Source organism: Leucopleurus acutus (genome assembly GCF_964270905.1).
Source record: "Leucopleurus acutus genome assembly, chromosome: 3".
Taxonomy (NCBI): Eukaryota; Metazoa; Chordata; class Mammalia; order Artiodactyla; family Delphinidae; genus Leucopleurus; species Leucopleurus acutus.
The window spans coordinates 43,393,009-43,417,204 of NC_139145.1; the positions used below are offsets into that span (position 1 = coordinate 43,393,009).

The window sequence follows — 24,196 nt, forward strand, 5'->3', positions numbered from 1 at the left end:
TGTGTTGAGAAGGATCCCAAAGCCATGGACTCTGATCAACTGTGTCGGCCACAGGGCCAGGAGCAGAGAGTGGCAGTATGAGTCTGGGTAATTGTCATCCCTGATTCAGTCCAGTACTCCTCTTGTACTCATTGAGAAACCGAGGCCCAGAAGGAAGAAGAGATGTTTCCGAAGTCACACACTGAGTTGGAGCCAGAGCAGTGGCCAGGACCCAGTACTTTCCTCACCACACCATGCCTTCTCTCCCTTAATCCTGACACCATTGTGTAAGCTCAGTCCCGCTCCCGACACCGTATGGCTCTCAAGAAGAACGGTTGCGTGAAAAATGAGTTAAAACAAGTGGTGTATTTCCTCTATATCCACACACAGCCCAACCAGGCGGAATCTGAGGCACAGGCACTCCTGACCCAGCCAGAGACGCAGGCAAGGAAGACCAGCAGCACAGCTCCCCAGGGCCAGCCATCACGGCCCGAAAGACCACCCACGGAAGCTGTGGTCATGGTCACACGTGAACACCAAGGCCTTTGATCCTCTCCAGGTTTCTTATACTGATGTATGCTAACCCTGTGAACCCCCAGAATACTTGTACCAGACATGGACACCACTGTGAATCCAATATGTCAACTCACTGCATTAGCACAAACCACAGCATGGCTGAAAAAAAGTAACACAATTCATTTTATTTGAAGTTAAAAGATAGTTTAAGGAGACTTACTGTGTCCAAAAGAAGTTTCTCGGCTTTGTCTCGGCTGATACTCTTATTGTACCACCTGAAAGCAGGAAAAGTCATAGATCAATGACATTTTGAAAAACGTCATTATTTACTTCCGAAAGAAAATGAATGCCAGAAAGTTTTTTGTTCTTTTTGTTTCTACCAATGCTTTCAAACTCAAAAGCAAAAGCATGAACCATTTCCAGGTAACAAAATGTTTAATGGGAACAAATGAATCAGAATCGGTGAAATGTTGATAATTGTTGAAGCTGGGTTTGGGGGTACATGGAGGTTCATTATATCTTTCTCTCTACTTTTGTGCATGTTGGAAATTTTCCACATTAAAATTTTAGAAAACATTTATCTTCTGCTCTATTTTGTAAGTCAGTGGGTGGTTATTAGCAGGATGACGCTAGGGCAGCTATAAAAATTTAATATAAATTTGAAAGTGTAGCAAATATCCTTTTAAAACAATTGTAGTATTTTCCTCTGTAAGACTGGTTTTCAAGATCTTCTGCAAAATAATTACATTTTTTTCCCAGCTGCACAAAAGCTCTTGCACAAATGACATTGACAGTGTCTCATAAGGCTAGTTTATCTTTGTAAAAAATGCAAATGTAGAAAAACCTTACGCATCCCTGTTATTCCTTGTCAAAGGAATGCTAAATTTATTTGCTGAATAAACTAAAAAATTTTAATGGGGCTTCCCTGGTGGTGCAGTGCTTGAGAGTCCGCCTGCCGATGCAGGGGACACGGGTTCATGCCCCGGTCCGGGAGGATCCCACATGCCGCGGAGCGGCTAGGGCCGTGAGCCATGGCCGCTGAGCCTGCGCGTCCGGACCCTGTGCTCCGCAACGGGAGAGGACATAACAGTGAGAGGCCCGCGTACCGCAAAAAAAAAAAATTTAATGGATGTAATCTGCTAAAAGTAAGGTAAACATTCACATATTTTCTACTTTTACAAAGCGAACTAAGCTGAGATTGAGCTTCAAAGTTGGTTTAAAAGGAAAATGTGTCACGGGGTTCATCTGATGACACGATATTGTTTTATTTTGTGTTTCTGATTTTATCATACAGCTGTTTTAATTTCTTAAGATTTCTGGCTAATTTTCTCAGGATAAGTGTCTCATTTCTTCTCTGGAGAAGTTTTAAAATCAAATTTTCTCTAAGCAATTTGAATAATAGATTAAACGTATAAATAAAAAAAGAAAGTAAAGATACTTCTTGATTTTTGCTACCAAAGAATAGATCTTAACCTGAAATAATTCATGTCAGACACCTTTAGGAACCAATGCAGTGTGAAGGAATGATTTGGATAATGGGGAAAAGCAAATCTAAGTACACTATGGGTTCAATGTCATTTTTATAGTTTGATTTCATTAACATATGTAGTGCTGAAAGCTCTTCTTCATACATCTGAGCATTTGAAACTAGCAGTCCAGCTCCTTGCCTGGCTGGCCATTAATCTGTATGTGTGGCATATCGTACTCAAGCAAGCAACACCAGATGACATGTAACATAAATGCAGTGTAGTATCATTCTTGGAATTTTAATGACTGATGACGCTAAACTAGAATTATCCAAGTTATACAAAGATGCTAACTGACTTTTCATAAAGTTTCCATTAAGACAGCCTCGATATGAACTTTGGCTTCCTGAGTATGCCCTGATTAGTCTCTTTTGCATTAGCTGTAGCTAGGCTGACATCGTATCTCTGGTCAGTGGACTCTATCAAAGTTTGCTGCGGGGAAAGCTCCAGCCATACTCTGGTGAGAACTCAAAGAATATTTAGCTTATGTGTAGCTCACCCATCATGTGTCAGAAAGTGTTATCAGCAGGTTATGGGACTTGCCCAAGGTCAATAATGAGCTAGTAAGGTGTAGCCAGAAGTGAACCCAGCCAGTCTGGCTTCAGAGTCCATGCTCTTATCACCACCATAAAGAGCCTGTAACTATCATATACCAGGGACTTAAGGAAAAACATTACCAGGCTCCCTCTCTCCCCCCCAGAAAATCCTAGTCTGCTATGCTGTAGCCCCCAACTCCACATCTTTCAGGGGTTACACCTGTCAGATACACTCCTTGCGATCTGCAAACTCCTAAGGAACGTAATTTTTGCACTATTTATCATGTGCATGTTCTCACATGGGTCCTTCTTTCCTTATCTATCTTTTAATACAGAAATTAAATGTGTAACATATAAGTTTGAAAGAGAAATGAAATGGAGTGAAATAATTTGTATTCTTTTACTACCCCTACTTCCTGTATCTTCTAAAGTAGAGCTCTTCAAACTGGAGCATGTCCAAACAGGAGCATTATTTTTATAATTTTGTTGTCTGGTGAAAAAACAACTAAAAAGTGGTAAAAAAGAATGTGAGTGATTTTTTAGGGTTGAAGTTTTTCAGTGTTGTTAACACTTGAACCATATCCTGGCCTCCCTGTCCACTTATTAGGTTAGAGGAGATAGAATGATCATCAGTTAACAATCAGTTGTGGAAATTAATAAGCCCAGGGGGAGAGAAGTTCTGGGAGGGGAAGCAACACCACTTACCAAACTTGTTTGGTTATTTGAGAGTAGCCATGAATAAGGGAATTAGTGGATTCATCTGAGCTTTTTTAAAAAAAATTGTTCTAAATTAATTGGATTTACAATGTTGTGTTAGTTTCTGCTGTACAGCAAAGTGAGTCAGTCATACATATACATATATCTACTCTCTTCTAGACTCCATTCCCGTATAGGTCATTGTAGAGCACCAAATAGAGTTCCCTGTGCTATACAGTAGGTTCTTATTAGTTATCTTTTATATATAGTAGTGTGTATATGTGAATCCCAATCTCCCAATTTATACCACACTTTCCCCCTTGGTAACCGTAAGTTTCCTACATCTGTGACTCAATTTCTGTCCTGTAAATAAGTTCATTTGTGCCATGTTTTTAGATTCCACATAAGAGTGATATCATACGATATTTCTTTCTCTGTCTGACTTACTTCACTTCATCTGAGCTTTTGAACACATGCAACTGGATGGTACTTTCCAACTCAGTGGGCTCTTAAAACTTATTTAGTTGAAGCCTGGCAAACATGCTTCATCTTATGTGTCAGCTCTGATCTGTCAGTACTGGCTTCCTGGAGCTGTGTGTTGCAAAGTTAGAGGCCAGTCTGAGCTCAGGGAGTAAGAATGTCACTATCTAAGAGTGATGTCTGCCCTGAATTCAGGCACAGGGAGGAAATGTCAGCAAGAGTGCCACGATTTGCTTTCCTTCATCTTACCTGACCCTTCAGTTTAAAGGCAAAGGGATCTGAGATCCAACCTGGTGAAGAAACTTGCCCAAAGTCATGTCCCCAAACCACGGCAGGAGACCTGAAGCCAATCAACTTACCAACCCATGATCATGTTCCCGGGGTACAATTTTGAGTTCTTATGCAGATATCTAGACAATGTTAAGTTCTAGGAAAAGAGTAATCATATTGGGCCGTTTTTTTTTTTGTTATATCCAGATATAATAACTATCTGGATGCTTGTTTATGAGTTATTTCTCTAGCTACGATTCCATATCTGAAATGCAAACTGACAGAGTGCAGAATAAATAGAGTTCACAGACTGTTTTGTTTGTATGCTGTAGTGTTTCATCTTAAAAGTGAATTAAAATAACTTCAAGAGGGGGAATATACCTTTTTTTTGCCCCAAGCTCCATCATTCCCTATGGCCTTATACTCTGTTGGAAGTTTGAATGTGCCCCTTCTATCATAAATGAAGAAATTCTGATTAAAAGTAAAAAACCAAAACAAAAAGAAAACTTCCCAGCCTAGTGATCATTTGAGATAAATACCTAATTTTTTCTAAAGGTGTTGACTGTAAAATAATAAAAGAATTTTATTTTTTAAGCATACCTCATATATTTCATTACAGTTTGAGTATTCTTGGAAGTGATGACTTCTGTTAGCTGAGGGAGGGGCTTCTCTTACCTACTTGATCAAAATGAATCTCAGGTTGAGAGACTCTTCAGAAGATGATAGTTCTTCACTATAGAATCTATTAGAATTTCAGCAACAAATAACTTGACCACATTTGAACTAATAAGAACACAAATGAGTTAATAGAAGGTTTCATTAGCTATCATTCTTCAACCCTGGTATCTTAAGCTTGATAAGTACTTAAAATTTTATCCTTAAATGATTTTGAACTTACAGAAAAGTTGTAAAATACTGTAAAAGAACTCCCACATATAGATGAACCAATTGTTGACAATTTACACATTTGCTTTACCATTCTGTCCAGATAGATAGTTAGAGAGATAGATAGATATAGATAAATAGATTTTTTGAGCCATTTGAGAATAGACTTTTACCCCTAAGTACTTCAGTATGTATTTCTAATAAGTAGAATATACACTTGTATAACCATAGTACAATTACCAAAATCATGAAATTTAACATTGATACAATACTATTACCTAATTTTAGACCTTATTCAAATTTCATCAGTTGTCTCAATAATATATTTTGTAACTTTTTTTGGTTTGCTTCTTTATGGTTCAAGATTGATCCAGGATTACTGGTGCATTTAGTTACCCCATCTCTTCAGTTTTTTAACGTGGACCAATTTCTCAGCCTTTCATGTCTTTCATGATATTAACATTTTTTGTAGAGCACAGGGCAATTATTCTGTAGACTATCCTCAGTTTGGATTTGTCTATTATTTCCTCATGAATAATTCAGGTTATGCATGTTTGGGCAGGACTATCACAGAAGTGATGTTGTGTCCTTCTCAGTGTATCACATCAGGAGATGCACGGTGTCTGCTTGCCCCATTATTGATGTGAACTTGGATCATTTAGTTAAGATGGGATCTACCAGATATTTCCTCTTTGTTATTAGTAAGTGATTTGTGAGAAGATACTTTGAAACTATGTAAATATCAAACCTTTCACCACCTATTTGTGACACTCATTGATGATTTTTGCCTGAATCAGTTGGTACTTTGAGTTATAAAATGGTGATTTTTAAACTTTATCATTCCTTCTACATTCATTAGTTGGCATTTTGCTGCAAGAAAGAGCTTTTCTCTCTTCTTGCCCATTTATTTATTTACTTACTTATCTATCAAGCTATTTATTTATTATTGATTTTTTTATTTTACTCAGTGGATTGTAGTCCCTTACTGTCCTTATTTATTTTGATACTCAAATTATCCCAGATTTAGTCAGAAGGAGCATTTTTAAGCTGACTTCTGTGATCATTCAATATGTTCACATTATTTAACAAAAAAATATTGGGGGGGTACTTCTTTACTTTTTGATGCATCAAAATGTTCCAGTTTCATCGTTGTTCTTTCCCTGCCCCGACTCTGAATCCCCAAGCCATTTCTCCAAGAAGAAGTCCTAGTTCTTTTTAGTGGGAAGTGTTATTTAAAAACCAAGATCTGAGTGTACACATTGCTACTGTAGTATTATTGTTTCTGGGCCTTCCAGCAGCTGAGCTAGGAAATACATGTACTTGGTGAGTACACTGTACTCTACACTTGAATTTTATTAAACATTAAGTAATTCCATTAAAATTATATCCATGTGGGGCTTTCCTGGTGGCACAGTGATTAAGAATCCGCCTGCCAATGCAGGGGACACAGATGCAAGCCCTGGGCCGGGAAGATCCCACATGCTGCGGAGCAACTAAGCCCATGCGCCACAACTACTGCGCCTGCACTCTAGAGCCCGTGAGACACGACTACTGAAGCCCGTGCGCCTAGAGCCTGTGCTCCACAATAGGAAAAGCCACTGCAGTGAGAAGACTGCGCACTGCAACGAGGAGTGGCCCCCGCTCGCCGCAACTAGAGAAAGCCTGAACAGCAACGAAGACCCAGCACAGCCAAAAATAAATTAAAAAACAAAAACAAAAACAAAAACTGGGCTTCCCTGGTGGCGCAGTGGTTGGGAGTCTGCCTGCCGATGCAGGGGACACGGGTTTGTGCCCCGGTCCGGGAAGATCCCACATGCCACGGAGCGGCTGGGCCCGTGAGCCATGGCCGCTGGGCCTGCGCGTCCGGAGCCTGTGCTCCGCAGCGGGAGAGGCCGCAACAGTGAGAGGCCCGCGTACTGCAGAAAAATAAAAATAAAAATTATATCCATGTGAACTCTTCTTTTAAATGTCATCTTGAAATAAACAACACAAGCTAAGCAGATATTTAATACCTATATTTTTGTCTGCTATCTTGGTATTGGAAGTATTGCATTAAACCATGTTTTAAGTCAGTTTGTGTTTGATCCAGTGTTCATAGTGTTTTTTCCTTCTCAAGTAAGATAAATATTCCTGGGATTCCCAGAAGAACCTTTTCCTTTGACCACAGTTATGTGCAGGCATCTGAAAATCATCCCTTAGATTAAAGGGGAGATGAGAACACATACCCTCCCCCTTCTATTTAAAGTGACCCTCGGGATTTCCCTGGTGGTCCAGTGGTAAAGAATCTACCTTACAATGCAGGGGATGAGGGTTCGATCCCTGGTCAGGGAACTAAGATCCCACATGCTGCAGGGGCAACTAAGCCCATGCACCACAACTACTGGGCTCATGCGCCTCAACTAGAGAGCCTGCGGGCCACAAACTACAGAGCCCAAGCACTCTGGAACCCGTGCACCACAACTACAGAGCCCATGTGCCCTGGAGCCTGTGCGCCACAACTAGAGAGAGAAAAAACACCTGCACGCCACAACTAGAGAGAAGCCTGCACACTGAAACGTAAGATCCTGCATGCCGCAACTAAGATCCGATGCAGCCAAAAATAAATAAATAAAATAAAGTGGCCCTTGGGCTTCCCAGGTGGCGCAGTGGTTAAGAATCCTCCTGTCAATGTAGAGGACACAGGTTCGATCCCTGGCAGGGGTAGATCCCACATGCCGCGGAGCAACTAAGCCCATGCGCAACAACTACTGAGCCTGTGCTCTAGAGCCTGCGAGCCACAACTACTGAGCCTGCCCACCACAACTACTGAAGCCCGCATGCCTAGAGCCCATGCTCCACAGCAAGCGAAGCCACTGCAATGCGAAGCCCGCGCACTGCAACCAAGAGTAGCCCCCCGCTCACCACAACTACAGAAAGCCTATGTGCAGCAATGAAGACCCAACGCAGCCAAAACAAATAAATTAAATAAATAAATAAAAATACCTTTCTAATAAAAAAGAAAATAAATAAAGTGAAGTAACCCTCAACTGTTTACTTAGGGATCAGAGTATGGGGGGAGAAGAAAGCAGGTCAAGAAGAGAAAATGCCTGGTATTTTAATAATCAACCAATAATTCACTCCTAATGTAAGAGGACTCCTTAGCACCATATTTTTGGAAAACAAATAAAATATCTTACTCGTAGGTTTCCAGGTTATTTGGAGACTTTTCCACCAGATAACTGCTTGGTACGTATCCTTCATGCCTGTTAAAAGGGAAATTAGTGTTTAGATTAATGTAGAACTAATTTCACATCTCCATTTCATAGGTTTAATCAACCAAAAGTCATTTAAAGATGAAGTCTCATGTTATTTAGCATTCAGGATAAGACATTTTAAAATTTTCAAATAAAAGAATTGCTAAAAATAACAACCTGCTATCTGTTAAAGGCTATGTAGATTTTACCACTAAAATATGAATCATAATAAATAAGAAGTGGTTACTTTAATAGCTCTGCTTGCTAATCTCTTCATTGTGAAATTTGCTCTGGAAATTTCCTCTAGAAAAAAGATTAATGTTCAGTCTCTATTTTTTATTAGGAAACATTTGTGTGTGTGTGTGTGTAATAATCAGTATTTTTTCCGCTTTAGTGCTAGTGTTGTTTTACAGTCGGGAAACCAAAATAAATAAAACATAAAGAATTACTTTCCAACCACAGGTCCCAAAAGATACTGCCAGTCGAACTTGTGAGCTTTTAATTCAAGGCCTCCCTAATATTTTTTGTTAAATGAGCTCCTTCCAACATAAATGGTAAAACATGAGAAAAAAGGATAAAATCATGCTGGATTTGGGGTTGGGGGCTTCTTTTGAACAGGAATAAATTGTGTATAAACAAAGACATATGGATTAAGAGACTAATAAGAACATCAAAATACCTTACACTTGTGTGTAGCTTTGTACTTTTCAAAACACTATCGCATTTAATACTGCAAGGTGAGAACAGTGTCTCCTTCACTCTCTAGGCCTCTGACTCTGTACCTGTAAAATGAAGGACCTAAACTACATCACATGTAAAATCCCTCCAGACCCTGCAATCTATAAAAAGATGTCTCATAACTTCTTGCTGTTTACTCTGTCACCTGTTTTAATTTTTGTACAAGGCCATTTTGTAATCTAGTGACTTATGTTTTTTCGTTTTGTTTTGTTTTTTAAGATTTTTTTTGATGTGGACCATTTTTAAAGTCTTTATTGAATTTGTTACAATATTGCTTCTGTTTTATGTTTTGGTTTTTCGGCCACTAGGCACGTGGGATCTTAGCTCCCTGACCAGGGATCGAAGCCGCACCCCCTGCATTGGAAGGCGAAGTCTTAACCACTGAACCACCAGGGAGGTCCCTAGTGATTTATGTTTAATGGGGAATGTGTAATCTATTTCACATAATTGTTCTGAGGAGTGAAGAAATCAAGAATGGTGATGTCAAATACGGGATATCTCATATCTTGTACGCATGGCTGACCTGACCTTGCTAGTCAATTATGGCATGCTTTCTTTGGAGAACTGAACACCCAGCCTCAGAATCATTCTTAACCCAGTGCTCAAGGCAGTCAGTGCCAACTGATGGGAGTCAATTTATTCTCAAGTTTGCTATTTCTTTTATGTCTTTCTTTTGGCAATCCTTTTAATTACGTCTGTTTTTGCCACACCATGTGTTTACAATTATATTAGTAGGTCAAATACTGTTTTCACTTTCATATAGAATGACTGTGTTTTAATATGTCAGCCAAAGCTGTGTTATCTACAAAATGATGATAATTCTCTTCACCGGTTTGTTGGTCTAGAATTTACAAAGCCCTTTCACTTTCTTCATCTCACTGATTTTCTCAACACTCTGAGATGGAAAGCTGATATTATCATCTGCATTTTACAGATAAGGAAATGGATTCACAGAAGTTCAGTGACTTTTCCAAAGTCCTGTACAACAAAAGCAGCTGATACTCAAGTCCAAGTCTCCTTTTTCCCCATCTTGTGTACTTCCTGCTTCACCAGGCTATTACAAAGCAAACTGGGGAAATTCCCATATGCCCGACTGGCCTCTGGGGTGTCCTCTTCGATGGCCTTTGAAGTGCAGAGTTGAGCCTTTCCACAGGCCAATGAACAAAGGGTAAACTGTCATTTGGGGAAGTGAGACCTAGGAGAAGAAATTTCCTGGCACATTAGTTGTGCTAAAGAAATGTCAGTTGGGGCTTCCCTGGTGGCGCAGTGGTTGAGAGTCCGCCTGCCGATGCAGGGGATGTGGGTTCGTGCCCCGGTCCGGGAGGATCCCACAGGCCGCGGAGCGGCTGGGCCCGTGAGCCAAGGCCGCTGGGCCTGCGCGTCCGGAGCCTGTGCTCCACAATGGGAGAGGCCACAACAGTGAGAAGCCCGCATACCGCCAAAAAAAAAAAAAAAAAAAGAAATGTCAGTTGATTGAAGGGATGAATTTGTGAGTAAGTTCCTCTGGTGTTTGTAGAGCCAGGCAGTCTTGGACCTGTTTCTGCTATGGGCCTCCCCATAACAGGCAAAGAGGAGGTAAGGTGACTGGTCTTGTTTGTTTCCCCCAGTCAACTAGAGAGAGAGGTTCCAGATGAGGGGCTTTGGCGTCTGTTCTCAGCTAGCAAGAGACACTGCCTCCAAGATGACAGTTCTTGATCTAATCTTGTTTTATACCTCTCCCTCACTTCCCCTGCAGTGGAGTTGATACGGCTACTTAAAGAGATGGTGCCTTGAAAATGTAAGTTTTGATATATATGAAAAGTAAAGCCTTAACCCTAAAGATATTTGTGTACCTCTTTGTTTTTACTCAACGATTGGTCCTTTGTTTTTTGGTTAAGTTTAATGATACCCAGTGTTGGCACTTGAATACCCTGTTGGTGGGAATTTGGCAAAAGTTTTGAGGGATTTATCTTTCAAAATTAAGACTTCACATAGTCTGACTCACCAGTTCCATAGTTAGAAATGTGAGATATATATTTTTTTCCCAAAGAAAAAAATATTTTTTCAGAAAAATTTTTTTCAAAAATATATAAATTTCAAAAGATTACCAAGATACACGAACACGAGCAATACAAGATCTTCACTGAGCAAACTGGAAACTAAATGTCCCACTATAAAATATTGTCTAAATATTTATAATGCAAGGATACATTCTAAAACTATGCAATTATTTAAAGAGTAAGGTAGATTTGTATGTGCTGATATGAAAGTATCTCTAAGATATATCATTAGAGGTTAAAAGCAAGGTGAAGACCAGAATGGACCACCTTAGTGCGAATGAAAAAAGGGTGCATTTGTATACGTATAACTTTTTTGCTTAGGATGAACAAGTAACTTAATAATGAATACTTTTAGGACTGATGTGTGGGCAAATGGAGGGTGGCTTATTTTTATGTATACTTCTTGCTATTGTTAGTTTTTTTTTTTTAATAAAGCATTGACATAGGCTATCCAGATGTTGCAATGATGGAGTGTTCTCTTTCTCTTTTTAAAATATTTTGAAACTAATAATAACCTCACACTTTGAAAATGTTTAAACCCTTAATATTAATATAGAAAAATGTTAATTGCAGTATTGTTAATATTTGCAAAATATTAGAAACAACCTAAGCATCCAAGAAGGGAATTTGCTAAATTGTGGCGCACTTTTATGTTGGATTTAGGCAATCACTGAAATCATCTTCTGGAGATGATTCTGGAGACTATTCCAGGGCATAGGTAAATATCTCTGATATTTAAAGGAAAAAAATAAAGCCTTATAAAGCAGTGTGAATCTGATAACTTTAAACTAAGCACTAGTATCTAAGTCATATACATCCCAGAGCATTCTGAAAGTCAATAACAGTAATTTTCCTATATTTCAGATCAGAGGAGGGGTCATACGATCTTTTTCATTCGGAAGTCCTATAGTGGGCAAACTGTATTTGCACAACTTTATTTTCTCCACGAATCATTCGGATGGCTAGTTCAAAGGCTGTTGGTTTAACTAAAGCTTTAGTATTTTTTTCCTGATGCTTCTTAATGTAACCACCAATCTGCACCATCTGTACGCACCTTTTCTTTCCACCAAAAATAAGACCCTCACAATGGGATGTACCTTCAACCTTACTTAAACACTCAAGAACAATGGTGCTTTGTGGAACAAGTTGCCCTTCTCCCAAACTGTGGATGTCAGTGGAAGAACCCAGGAGATTTTTAGATGAGTTTGGAGGCTGGGAGTGCTTGATGGGGTGCAGGGAGCCAGTAGAGCAAGTGACTGCCTGCCAGCCACTTCTGAGAAGGGGAAAGACCCTCTTCAACTATTTCTTCCTTCCTCCTTCTGCCTCTGCTCTCCTCTCCTAACTCAGTGCCGTGGTCCTGCTGAGAGGGGTCGGACAATCGTTCCAGTATTTTCTTTGTTCCCACCTCACCTCAAAAACTGGGACAGCAAGCACGAAGGTACCTTACCCGTTCCTGTCCTGAACTCTCCACCAGTGAATCTCAGAACTGTCCAGCAGGTAGTACTCCTCATTGCGTTGTAGCGTGAGCTCCTGTGGGTCATTCGTTTGGTAGTCATACAAGGCAATGACCAAGGTTTCTTCAGGTTCTTGAAGTAACTGCTGGAGGAGGGACACAATAAAATCAAGCAAAGATGCAGAAAGGAGGTAAACTGTGGAACGAGGTCAGCAAGTTCCCGAGGTCAGCAAGTTCCCTGTAGCTTGCTCTTGGACCTATGCCAGGCCAGACAGACACCGGTTCCTACAGGACCACTGGGGGTATTTGCTGTGGCCATTTGCCTGCCTAGTTGGCTTTCTTTGTGAGTTAGGCTTATGGTGCTGAATAGGACACAAAGACATTCAATACCTGGAGTTCATTGCCTCTCCCATTCTATGTGGTAAATTCTGACCCCAATGAATTCCCAGTGGCTGCTTGTTTCTTTCCTTGAACCATGTCACAATTCACAGCCTCTCTGCTAGAAGCATCACATTGTTCGCAAAGGGGATGAAGTCAACACTAAATCGTTCGGTCCATATGCTTTTCTGATTTTATTTGTGGGCTTGTCCTGATCCATAGAATCATAGACTATTGGAGCTGGAGTGCCTCTGAGAGATCATTTGATCCATTCTTTTGTTTAGAATAGGGAAACTGAGGCCCAGATGGAGAAATGGATGTGGCCAAGTTTAGCAATTGAATTAGCCTTATGCTTTCTCTACTATAGCATGTGGGACCCCTTGTTCCTCTTGTGGGCTGCCTTGCCTATGTCTCTACTTTTCAGTGTGTTTCTTAGGAAGAGATATTGAGATGTGAAGAGGAGACTGTGAACAATCACAAGGGTTCAGGGTGGGCACACCTGCTACAGGTTGGCAGACTTTGTGAGACAGCAAACATGGGAAGAGATTGAGATTACTGGCTAGAATGAGATTCGGTGATGGGAAATCGTAAGTTCTCTGAGTACATTGAAGCCATTGGTGGCATAAACATCCTGGAGATTTAAAAAAAAATTGTCATACTGATACAGTGTGTCATCCCAGCTGAGCCCAGATTGGAATTTGAAGTCAAGATTATCTGTGGAGCTTGTGAGGTGATATATTTGGAACTACAGATAAGAGTTGTTGGGCCTGAGGCTTTCACCCTAAGAGCCAGAGGAGGAAGGAGTTGTTCAAGGGCACCTGAAGATAAAGAAAGGATATGGTATGGTATTCATCTCATTATAGGCCCAACTGATTAATTATTATCAAGAGAAAGATCAGAGCAGGGTTCTCAAACTGTGTGGAACCTTTCCATAGGGGGCATTTTGGACATCTATGGCAGTGTTTCAAAGGTCACAAAGGTTGAGGTGTGCTACTAGCATTGAATGGGAGAGGGTCAAGGATGCAAAACTCTCTGCAGCATCCCACATCCTGTACAACTTTTCAATGTCCTGTTAGACATTCACATGGTGAGCAGCCTGCTTACAACAATAATGTACAATGACACTCTGAGCCTAGATCCTACTTCAACCCTATGAAGTACTTGGTTTCCTAGGAGTACAACCACCCTTTACATTGAGGGAATATGACACTTTGTTTAATTCAGAACTTGACCAAGAGTTGTTTGCCATTTTGGAAAATCGTATCACAGATGGTAATACTAGTTTTGAGTCACTGATACTACATTCCTGTATCAGTTGCATTTGAGCTGCCAAATCCAACAGGATTCAAATACAGGTGCATTTTATTTTATTACGTTGTCCAGTATAGTCATGCCCCAATATTTGTATATAAAAACATATATGGGGACTTCCTTGGTGGCATAGTGGTTAAGAATCCTCCTGCCAATGCAGGGCACATGGGTTCGATCCCTGTTCCGGGAAGATCCCACATGCCGCGGAGCAACTAAGCCTGTGCGCCACAGCTACTGAGCCCACGTGCCTAGAGTCCGTGCTCTGCAACAAGAGAAGCCACAGCAATGAGAAGCCTGCGCGCCACAATGAAGAGCAGCTCCCGCTCGCCGCAACTAGAGAAAGCCTGCACGTAGCAACGAAGACCCAACGCAGCCAAAAATAAATAAATAAATTTATTTTAGAAAAGATCAATAAAAGTATAGCTTCTCCAGATGCCAACTCAAGATGCCATCACTCATTAGAAGACAGAAGATGAAGGTGAAGGGAGAAGTGAATTCAAGTAATTCAAGATAAAAGAAATGTTACTGTGGATTTAGACGTATGGTTGAAGCTACAGCTGTGATTCCAAAAGCCCTGTGGTTGGAGTGCTAGAGCAGTATAGAGGCTTCTCCTCCAAGAAATCTGAGAAGCCAAGTGGTGGCGTCCAAGGGGAGATGGATAGGCCCTGTTTTCTGACTTCCACCTTCACTGATAGTGCAAACCAGACAGGAGCAAACCAGTCTAAGGTGCAGAAGTGCGGGTTTAGGTGGGACTGTGGGGGGAACCCCCGACAAGCCAGGGCAGGGGGATTCCAAACCATGTTTTCCAGGGTGATCGTGAAATATTCTTTAGAAGATGAATGAAATAAAAAGGGGGAGAGCTCATTTTCTGCTACAATTTCAGTCCACTTCTTTCCTGTTGTGAGGAAGGGGGCTGACGACAAATCTGAAAGCCAGCCCGCTTTTGAGCGACGTAGAACTTCCCCTATGGGGAAGCTGCCAGTCTTTGAAATGTCACCATACTGGCTGGAGGGAAAAAGCGGAGCTCATTCTTCAGGAAGAAGCATGAGGAAGCTGAATCAGTAGGTTCTAGAATAAAGGGCAATTACTCAGATGTGGATATCGGTGCTGATGTTACCATAAAGTGAGGGCTTAGGTTGATCTGTCTCTTTTTTTTTTTTTGTCTTCTTGACTAAATAGCTTCCCGAGAGTTGACTTGATATCACCTAAGTCTTGTAAGTCAGTACATTAGACCGATGTGTCTCCAACTCCAGTGTGCCTCAGGATCACCTGGAAGTTTATTAAAATGCAGATTACTGGGCTCCTCCCCTAGAATTTTGCATGTAGTAAGTCTGGGGTGGGGCCTGAGAATTTGCATTTCTAACAAGCTCCCAGGTGATGCTGATGCTGCTGGTCCCTGGACCACACTTTGAGAACCACCACGCGAGTTCAAGACCACCACACCAGAAACTGCATCCTAGTAGCCTGACTACTAAGTTACTGAATGGCTTTGGGAGAACCTCTCATGGGACTTGCTTTCCCAAGCTTTCACACGCGAATAAAACTATAACCCTCTGAAGTGGCTAGAGAAAATAGTGAGTTTCGAAATAGCTGGTAAAAGTGTGGATGTGCTTTGAAGAATAAAAGGTATTCTCAAATGTATGCTTCCAAAATGATTGTATGTCAAAGAGTGGGGTAAATACACATTTTATATAGCTGTGAGCTGTTATTATGCCCCAACCTAGTCAGGTGCCTGGCTGCACACTTTGTTACCAATAAGTGTTTGCCGAGTGAAGGCAGTGGGGTGAAGATCTGGTGGCTTTTACCTGGACACACCCACGAGACAATTCAGGCCCGAGAAACCCATGGTGTTGAGTTCAGCTGCATCACCACAAATCTGCTGCATCTGCCTGGCATTTGAGAAACCTGGGCAGATGGGAAACACCAGAGCTGGAGCCCGTGGCGCCGCCAGCCCACCGCGCCCGGACCTCGTGCTCTCACTCACCCTGTTGTCTTCAGGAGTAGGAGGAAGAGGCTTCTTTGAAGCTGAAACGAGAAAAACAGAAAAAGAAAATGAGCATGAAACCGAATGTGCCCAACTAAAGGTGAGCGGCAGGGGGCTTTTCAGAGAAAAGGGGCCCCAAAGAGAACAGCAGGAGGGGAGGATGAGACACAGGGCCTGGGTTTTTTCTCTTTCGGCCTGCTCGTTCCCAATCTTGTTTTCCAGGAGACACCAGAGACTTCCAGAAGCCAATATCTGGGCCCCTCTTCCTGTATCCCCAGGAAAAGCCTCGCCCAAGGGGGCTGACGTCGGTTCTCAGTGTGTGTCCTTCCCAGTGGGCATGGAGCCTTCCACGAAGGCTCCTCTACCTGTTAAACCAAGACTTGGAATTGGTGACTCAGGGGGACAGTGACTCACTGGTTTCCTGATGCCCCTGTGGGCTTGAGCAGGGGGTGGGTGAGGTGAGAGGTCGTCGCGCTGCTCGTTGAGAGGGCTGGAATCCACTTTCAGTTACTTATCTTAAGGACTCTGAGTATTTGTTCTTGCTGACTCCCCCAGACAACACCCCAACACCCCGCTCTGTTTATCTCTTTGTGTCTCCATGGCTCCTTCTCTCTGTGTCTCTTTCTTCTTTCCTCCTTTCTCTTCTCTTCTCTCTCCCTTTCCCTCTCTCTTCCCTTTCACCTCTCCATCTGTGTCTCTCAGCATTTGTCCTTTGAGGCACTAAAAAAGGTCAAGCCTGGAATCAACGGACCTGAGTTGTGTGTCTGTGTGTCTGGGAGGATGTGTGATATGGGAGGCAGTGCCCAGGCTTCTGCTCAGTTCAAGGACTTCTTTAACAATTAGAGGTAAACAGGGAGTGGGCTGCATCTACAGGCGGCAAGCGCCTCATCTCTGCAGGGGGTTGACTTGGAGGTGGGCAGCCTGTGTCAGGCATGTAGTAAGAAGAGATTCACACATTGACACTGGAGCCCAACCCTTGTGCTAACTCCTTAAGCAAGGGCAGGATTGGGTATTGGGTGTGCAGTTAACAGAGAAGGAGACATACATAATAGGAAACATGGTTCCTATTCGGCACTCATCTTGGAGCCAGGAGCCAGGAGCCAGGTGTCCTAACCCCAGCTCCACCACACACAAGCTGTGTGGACTTGAGCCCCTTCCAGCCCTGAGCATTCTGTGCCTGGTCTCTCTTTCTTCTTCCTCTGGCCTTGCTCTTGCCTTTCTTCCTCCCTCTCTGGGTGAAGTTCGTATGTGGTGCGATCGGGGCCAGTTCTGGTTGCAGACGTTAAGTGCTGCTGTGCGTTGGGTATAGCAGAGTCTGTTTAAAACTCAACCACCTCTGCTACTTCCCAGAGAGACACACACATACTATCTCGGCTTCAGATTCTTCTGTCCACAAATGAGAAAGGCTCGGAGACACAATTACCATTTATTGCAAGCTCACTAAGTGCCTGCAGCTGTGCTAAGAGCTTTCCCCACCCACACTGAGTCTCCCAGCACCCCCACAAAGTAGCTACTTATTCTCATAATCCCCATTTGACAGATGAGGAGACAGGCACAGAGACTCAGAAAGGTTAAGTAACATATACGAAGTCACAGAGCAAGGACGTGAGGGGGCTGGGACTCACACCAGGTGTTTCTCATCCTGAAGCCCTGTGCTCTTAGACCCTGCTTGGTACATGTGCCCAACACTGGGAATTCTACAAGCCTTCACTCAGAGTAGATGATCATGTGCTACGTGCCCAGTGCAGTGTGCTTCTTCGAAAGTCTGCTCTCGATTCTGTCGAAACTATGGTGCATGACGTTATTTAAACCAAGTCAGAAGAAGGGGAAGTTAGGACAGGCTCAGATGAGGAGATGGTGGTAGACTGCAACTCAAAAGCAGGAGCAGCAGCAGGGTGCAGTGGTTAGACCCTGGCTTCATGTGGGGAGGAAATACTGTCTGCCTTGGATAGGAACAGCCGCTACATGCATGGTGGAAATTGCAAAACAGAAACATAGATTCAAAGAATTTCAGAATTGGAAATGGGCTTAGAGAATATTTCATCTTAGGACCCCTAAAACTTCCCCTTCCATTTTAGAGATGAGGATATTAGGGTACTTTATGGCAAAGTGACCCATCCAAGGACCTACGGCAAGGTGCTGGCAGGAATTTGGAGACCACTCTGGCCTCGGAAAGAGCTTTCAGTCACTGAGGCAAGCCCACACCATCCTGTTCTTGTGGTTGATTCCACTCATATAAAACCTTCCACTTCTTTTTCGTGAGATATTAACCTTCATGAGGATGGTCCACAGGGCTAATGCATGGCATCACTGACCTCTAAAACTAGGTAAATATTCTTCTGGGCCAAGGGAGTGGTAACCTTGAACTTTCTCTCCCAAGGTAGAGAGTGAGAAGTAGTTGTTTTAAAAGTGGCACTAGGAGGCTTCCCTGGTGGTGCAGTGGTCGAGGGTCCGCCTGCCGATGCGGGGGACACGGGTTCGTGCTCCGGTCCGGGAAGATCCCACATGCCGCGGAGTGGCTGGGCCCGTGAACCATGGCCGCTGAGCCTGCGCGTCCGGAGCCTGTGCTCCGCAATGGGAGAGGCCACAACAGTGAGAGGCCCGCGTACCGCAAAAAAAAAAAAAAAAAAAAAAAAAAAAAAAAAGTGGCACTAAGAGGGGCTGCAACTCAGGAAGCCGCAGAAAACCCAGCCACGTTTTACATTTAGCACATCCGCCTTGGGCTGTCAATCTGAGGTATTAGGTTTTAGTGCAAAAAAGAAACTGATGGATGAGAAAAGTTAAGTACGGTAAGAGAGGTTGAGAGGAGAGGGCTATGGAAGCAAACAGTCCACATGATCCGTCATTCCTAGTCAACAAGGGCTTTGCAGAGCACCTCCTCGCTGTACGACCTTGAGCATGTTGAAGTCCTCAAGCCTCCTCTTTCTTTAACATCATACCATCTGCCCCAGATGGTTATGAGGAATGAGAGTGTAATGTACGTAAAAGTGCATCAGAGTGGAGTTGCCCTTCACTGGGGGTTCAGGTCCCAAAGTCATCACATAAGATAAAATCGAGGTGCACTCCGATCTCTAGGACCTGGGTCTTTGACCTCAAAGGCCAAAAACCAGTATCTTTTGTTTCTGCTGTGCAGTTAGGCTGTGGCCTCCTTTTCTCTGAGACTGTGGAGGTCAAGGGCAAGTAAGTAGAGGTGGGGAGAAGCCACATTGTAAAATGAGCGGTTGTTTTGGTTTTACTTTCTTCCCCCTCCAAGTGTATAGAATTCAACTTGTGTGATTGAACACGTGTGATATGATGCCACTGTAATAGATAATTTTATGTATCTCTAGGGCTGTCTCTACAACTTCAGATTTGAGTAGACTGTGGCGATCAAATTTCCTAACTTGAAGGTATAGTGGTATTATTCAAACTTTACTGTGCACACAGATCTCCTGGGGATCTTATCTTGTTAAAATACAAATTCTTATCCAGCAGACCTAAGAGGGGGCCTAGTATTTGCATTTCTAACTAGCTTCCAGGTGATGTTGATGCCGCTGGTCTAAGAACCACACTTTGAGTAGCAAGGAGTTAAAAAGATATCGGCCTTGAGATGAAAAAACATCAACAGGGCTTCCCTGGTGGCGCAGTGGTTGGGAGTCTGCCTGCCGATGCAGGGGACACGGGTTCGTGCCCCGGTCCAGGAGGATCCCGCATGCCGCGGAGCGGCTGGGCCCGTGAGCCATGGTCGCTGAGCCTGCGCGTCAGGTGCCTGTGCTCCGTGGCGGGAGAGACCACAACAGTGAGAGGCCCGCGTACCACAAAAAACAAACAAACAAAAATCAACAGACTGGTGGTAGAGGTGGATGATTGCCTTCTGAAAATTTTGAAATTGTGGACTTTTGCATTCAATCCTGGACACCCCTGGTGATGGGAAGCAAAGAGCCTTTCCTTCCTACTAGTAGAGAGGCCAGTCACTGTACGAAGAAGAAAGGGAATTCATAGTCACTTACCATTCTTGGTGGGATCATACTGGGCACAGCCCACAGCAAGCTTCTCCAGTTGAGCACAGCATCTCCATCTCCCGTCCATCCAGAAATTAGGATGATACTTGGGCACCAAATTGTTGTTATTTCTGGTTTCTGAAAGGGGTTGGCACCGGCAGAGGAGTTATTTCCAGGTCGGTCTATCAAGGGCCACCAACTTTATAATTCCTTGAGATTGACCCTGCTGTGTGAGCTTGCATGAGTATTCCCTAGAATAGTCAGAAAAATGGCCTTTTTTCCGGGCATATACATTTACGGAGGAGTGCATATTGAATCTAGGCATCAGCAGATCTGGGTTCTTATCCGGCTCTGCCTTGAGTTAGTTGTGTGTCCTCAGGTTGGGCAAAACCCTCATCTGAGCCCCAGTTCCCACTGTGCCATGATGTTGTTAGACTGGGACCATGGGCCCCACAAAAGCGCCTTAGGGAACTTAGGGAAGGCTGAATAGGTAGGATTCTCACCACTACATTTCTCCCACCTTCAACTATAGCAACTTTGCTTTTATCCTTTCTAGATTTGTGGCTTTAAAGTCAGATTTTGGTACAGGAAAAAAGAAGCTTTCCTCCTAAGGAAAAAAAAAAGTATAAAAAAACAGAGGACTAGACAGATGATCTCTAATCCTTCTTTCAACTGTAACATCCTGTGAGTAAAACCCCTCCACCGAGGTAGAGCGGCCAATGAGCATAGTTGGGGCCCTTTTGGTTACTTCGTACTTTAGGGTTTGTTCTCTGCCCGTTGACTGTTAAACTTGAGAGCCCTTCCCAGTTTATCTGGCACGTGCTGTTTGGGACTCACAACAACCTTGGAAGAAGATAAGACTTGTATATTTAGTCTCATTTTTCAGATAGAGGCATCGTGGCTCCCGAGATTTCAAATGGCTTGCCTACCCTCAGTCCCCACAGCTATTTAGATTAATATTTGAACCCAGTTCTCCTGCAAATCCAGGGCTTCAGGCTAAATGACAATAAAATAATATTAAATAATAATAATAGTAAGATGGATTGAGTGCTTTCTTTGGGTATGATTCCAAGTCATGTCCTAACACTTTTTTTTTAACATCTCTATTGGAGTATAATTGCTTTACAATGGTGTGTTAGTTTCTGCTTTATAACAAAGTGAATCAACGTCCTAACACATTTAATTCTCACAATAACCCTATGACTTCCTGTTTCTAATCAGAATTTATAGCTGAGGAAATGGAGACACTGAAAAGTCAAGGAATTTGCCCAAGGTCACACACTAATAGTTGGCAGAGCTGGAATTTTCTCCTTAGCAGCCTGGCTCCACAGCTCATGTTCATAAATGCTGTGCTGGTTCTGATTATGCTGTCAGGAAGGCAAGTCCTAAGAAGTACCCTTACAATGATCTGAAAACCTTTAAGGCTAGTTGTCATTTGTTGGGTTCTGACTATGGGCCTGGATAGTCCCAAGGGCCTTACTCTTAGCAGCTCTGGAGGCAGGTGCTTTTGAAAAAATTTATTTATTAAAGTATAGTTGGGACTTCCCAGGTGGCGCAGTGGTTAAGAATCCTCCTGCCAACGCGTGGGACACGGGTTCGAGCCCTGGTCCGGGAAGCTCCCACATGCGGCGGAGCAACTAAGCCCATGTGCCACAGCTACTGAAGCCTGTGCACCTAGAGCCCGTGCTCCTCAACAAGAGAAGCTACTGCAATGAGAAGCCCTTGCACAGCAACAAAGAGTAGCCCCCGCTCGCTGCAACTAGAGAAAGCCTGCATGTAGCAACGAAGACCCAACGCAGCCAAAAATAAATAAATTTATTAAAAAAAAGTATAGTTGACTTACGATATTAGTTTCAGGTGCACAACATAGTGATTCAGTGTTTTTGTAGATTACATACCATACAAAGTTATTATAAAATAGTGACTATATTCCCTGTGCTGTACATTACATTCCTGTGACTTATTTATTTTATGACTGGTAGTTTGTACCTCTTAATCCCCTTCTTCTCTTTTGCCCCTCCTCCCACCCCTCTCTGCTCTGGAGACTGCTAGTTTGTTCTCCGTTTATGTGAGTCTGTTTCTGTTTTGTTATATTCATTTGTTTTATTTTTTAGATTCCACATATAAGTGAAAACATACAGCATTTGTCTTTCTCTGTCTGACTTATTCTACTTAGCATAATACCAGGAGGCAGGTACTATTATTTTTATTCCCTCCTCCTCCCCTTGTTAAAAACAGATGGAGAAACTGAAGCACAGAGCAGTTGAGGAAGTTGCCCAAGCGCACGTGGCTAGTGAGTGGCAGAGCCAGGATTCAAACCCAGGTTATCTAACTCAAGGGCCCATGCTCTTATTCTTCATACTATACGAGGGGTCAGCAGACTTTTTCTTAAAAGACTAGGTAGTAAATATTTTAGGTTTTGCTCACCAGCAGGCACAATTGATATATTATGGAGGTATTTACATAACCCTTTTAAATAGAACCATTAAAAAAAATTTAAAAACATCCTTATCTCAGACCTTTACAAAAGCAGGTGGCAGAGAGGATTTGCCTGACCCTGTACTATACTGGTTGTTACCCAAGTTGAAAACGTGGGACCCTCCACCAGCACCAAAAGGGAGAAATGTTTGACCATCAGCCGCCCTTTAGTCTATCACGGAACTCAAGCCTTCTAGAGGATCTAGGCATCTCAGGGATTCAATTGCACAGGAGGTTAATTACCTTCTTTAAGGGCCAGCACCCAGCGCTGCCGGCTCTCACGATCTGGAGCAAACACATACAGGAGGTAGTTGTCATGCACAACCTGGAAACACACACAGAGTTCAAGGTGAACAATGCAGCCAGAGATGTATGACTGACAGCAGGCCCACCTGGCTTACTGGGCCAAGAGTGGGGTCTCAAGTTGTCATCAAAGGCAAACATTTGGGTAATTTAGGGACTAGTGTCCTTTTTATCCAGGAGTTTGGATGCTGTGCAGATACAGGGTGAAACTCCACAGCTCATCTTCGAATACATGTCACCAGTATGCCATCACTAAATTCAAATCGCTGGAGAAAAGAGTTCTCCACTTACCTAGACAGGACGTTTACTTCTCATATTAATTTTTCAGTGATTAAAAAAAATTCTGGCATATGAAAGAGTAAGATATTAGATGATAAATATATAATCGAGATTTTTAAAACTTCTTAATTTGAAATAAGACACCCAAGAATTTCCAAAGATAGTACAGAGTTCCTGTATACTTTTCACCCACTTTTCTCCAATGATAACATCTTACATAACATAGTATGTTTTTAAAACCAGGAAATTGACATTGAGCAAATACTATTAATGTACTACACATCTTTTAATTTCACCAGGCTTTTTTTTTTTCCATGCACTCATTTGTAATTGGAATTTTAATGATGGGAAAAATATGTGTTATTCCTTTTACTTTTGGTACTAAAAATTCCAACTTGTGGAGGTCATATTTCTAGTAGGAAAAAAGTCCTTTTTTATGCCACATTAAAAAGTGGAATATTAACTCCTCAGATTGGTAAACGTGAACAGTACCCTAGGATGTGCAAGAAGATATCCACTCTTTCAGAACCATAAATGTCAAGAGTGGTAACGAGATTTAGATGATGTCATGACCTAAAGACTAAATATACTCTCCACCAGCTCTGGCCAATAGAACTTTCTGCAGTGATGGAAATGTTCTAAAATCTCTGCTGTCCAATAAATTAGCCACTAGCCACGTGTGACTATTGAAGGTGTGAAAAGTTTATTCATTGAATGTGGCTTAGTGTGACTCAGGAGCTGATTAATATTGTGTAATTTAAATTAATTTACATTTAAATGTAAACATCTGCATGTGGCTACTGGCTACTGTATTGGACAGCACAACTCCATATAGTTCTCAGATTATAAAATCTGAGTCTTTTTACTCCAGGGCCTCCAAGCAATTTATAACCACGTATTGTAATCTGTTGTCCCAAGTCATGAGTAAACCACCCTTATGGAATATTAGGCTTGGGGCCCTTGATAGCTTTTTTCCTCCCCCCAGGAGTAGAGTACTTAGGACTTTCCTTGAGGTGGGGAAGACATGAGGGAAAGCGAAATGAATGACAACTTTTTCAAGATTTTGTGGTTAATCTTTGTTGAATGAATGAATGCATCATCGGTTGAAAGAAAACAGCAATTTCTTCTGGGC

The 24,196-nt window shown here is 42.4% G+C and overlaps 1 protein-coding gene across 3 annotated transcripts in view; it reads right to left on the reverse strand.

The window, feature by feature from the left end:
- Positions 1–24,196, reverse strand: part of ITK (IL2 inducible T cell kinase) — a gene marked incomplete at both ends in the record, with an annotated part of 64,124 nt that overhangs the window by 20,453 nt on the left and 19,475 nt on the right. For 2 of the 3 annotated variants that reach the window (XM_082835534.1, XM_082835533.1), the window contains 6 exons: positions 716–770; positions 8,065–8,130; positions 12,346–12,497; positions 16,025–16,065; positions 20,014–20,142; positions 22,726–22,807. In XM_082835534.1, coding sequence (XP_082691660.1) covers positions 716–770; positions 8,065–8,130; positions 12,346–12,497; positions 16,025–16,065; positions 20,014–20,142; positions 22,726–22,807 — 525 coding nt within the window. Of the gene's footprint in view, positions 1–715; positions 771–8,064; positions 8,131–12,345; positions 12,498–15,996; positions 16,066–20,013; positions 20,143–22,725; positions 22,808–24,196 lie in introns of all 3 variants that reach the window. The other variant, XM_082835532.1, reaches the window with a different exon arrangement.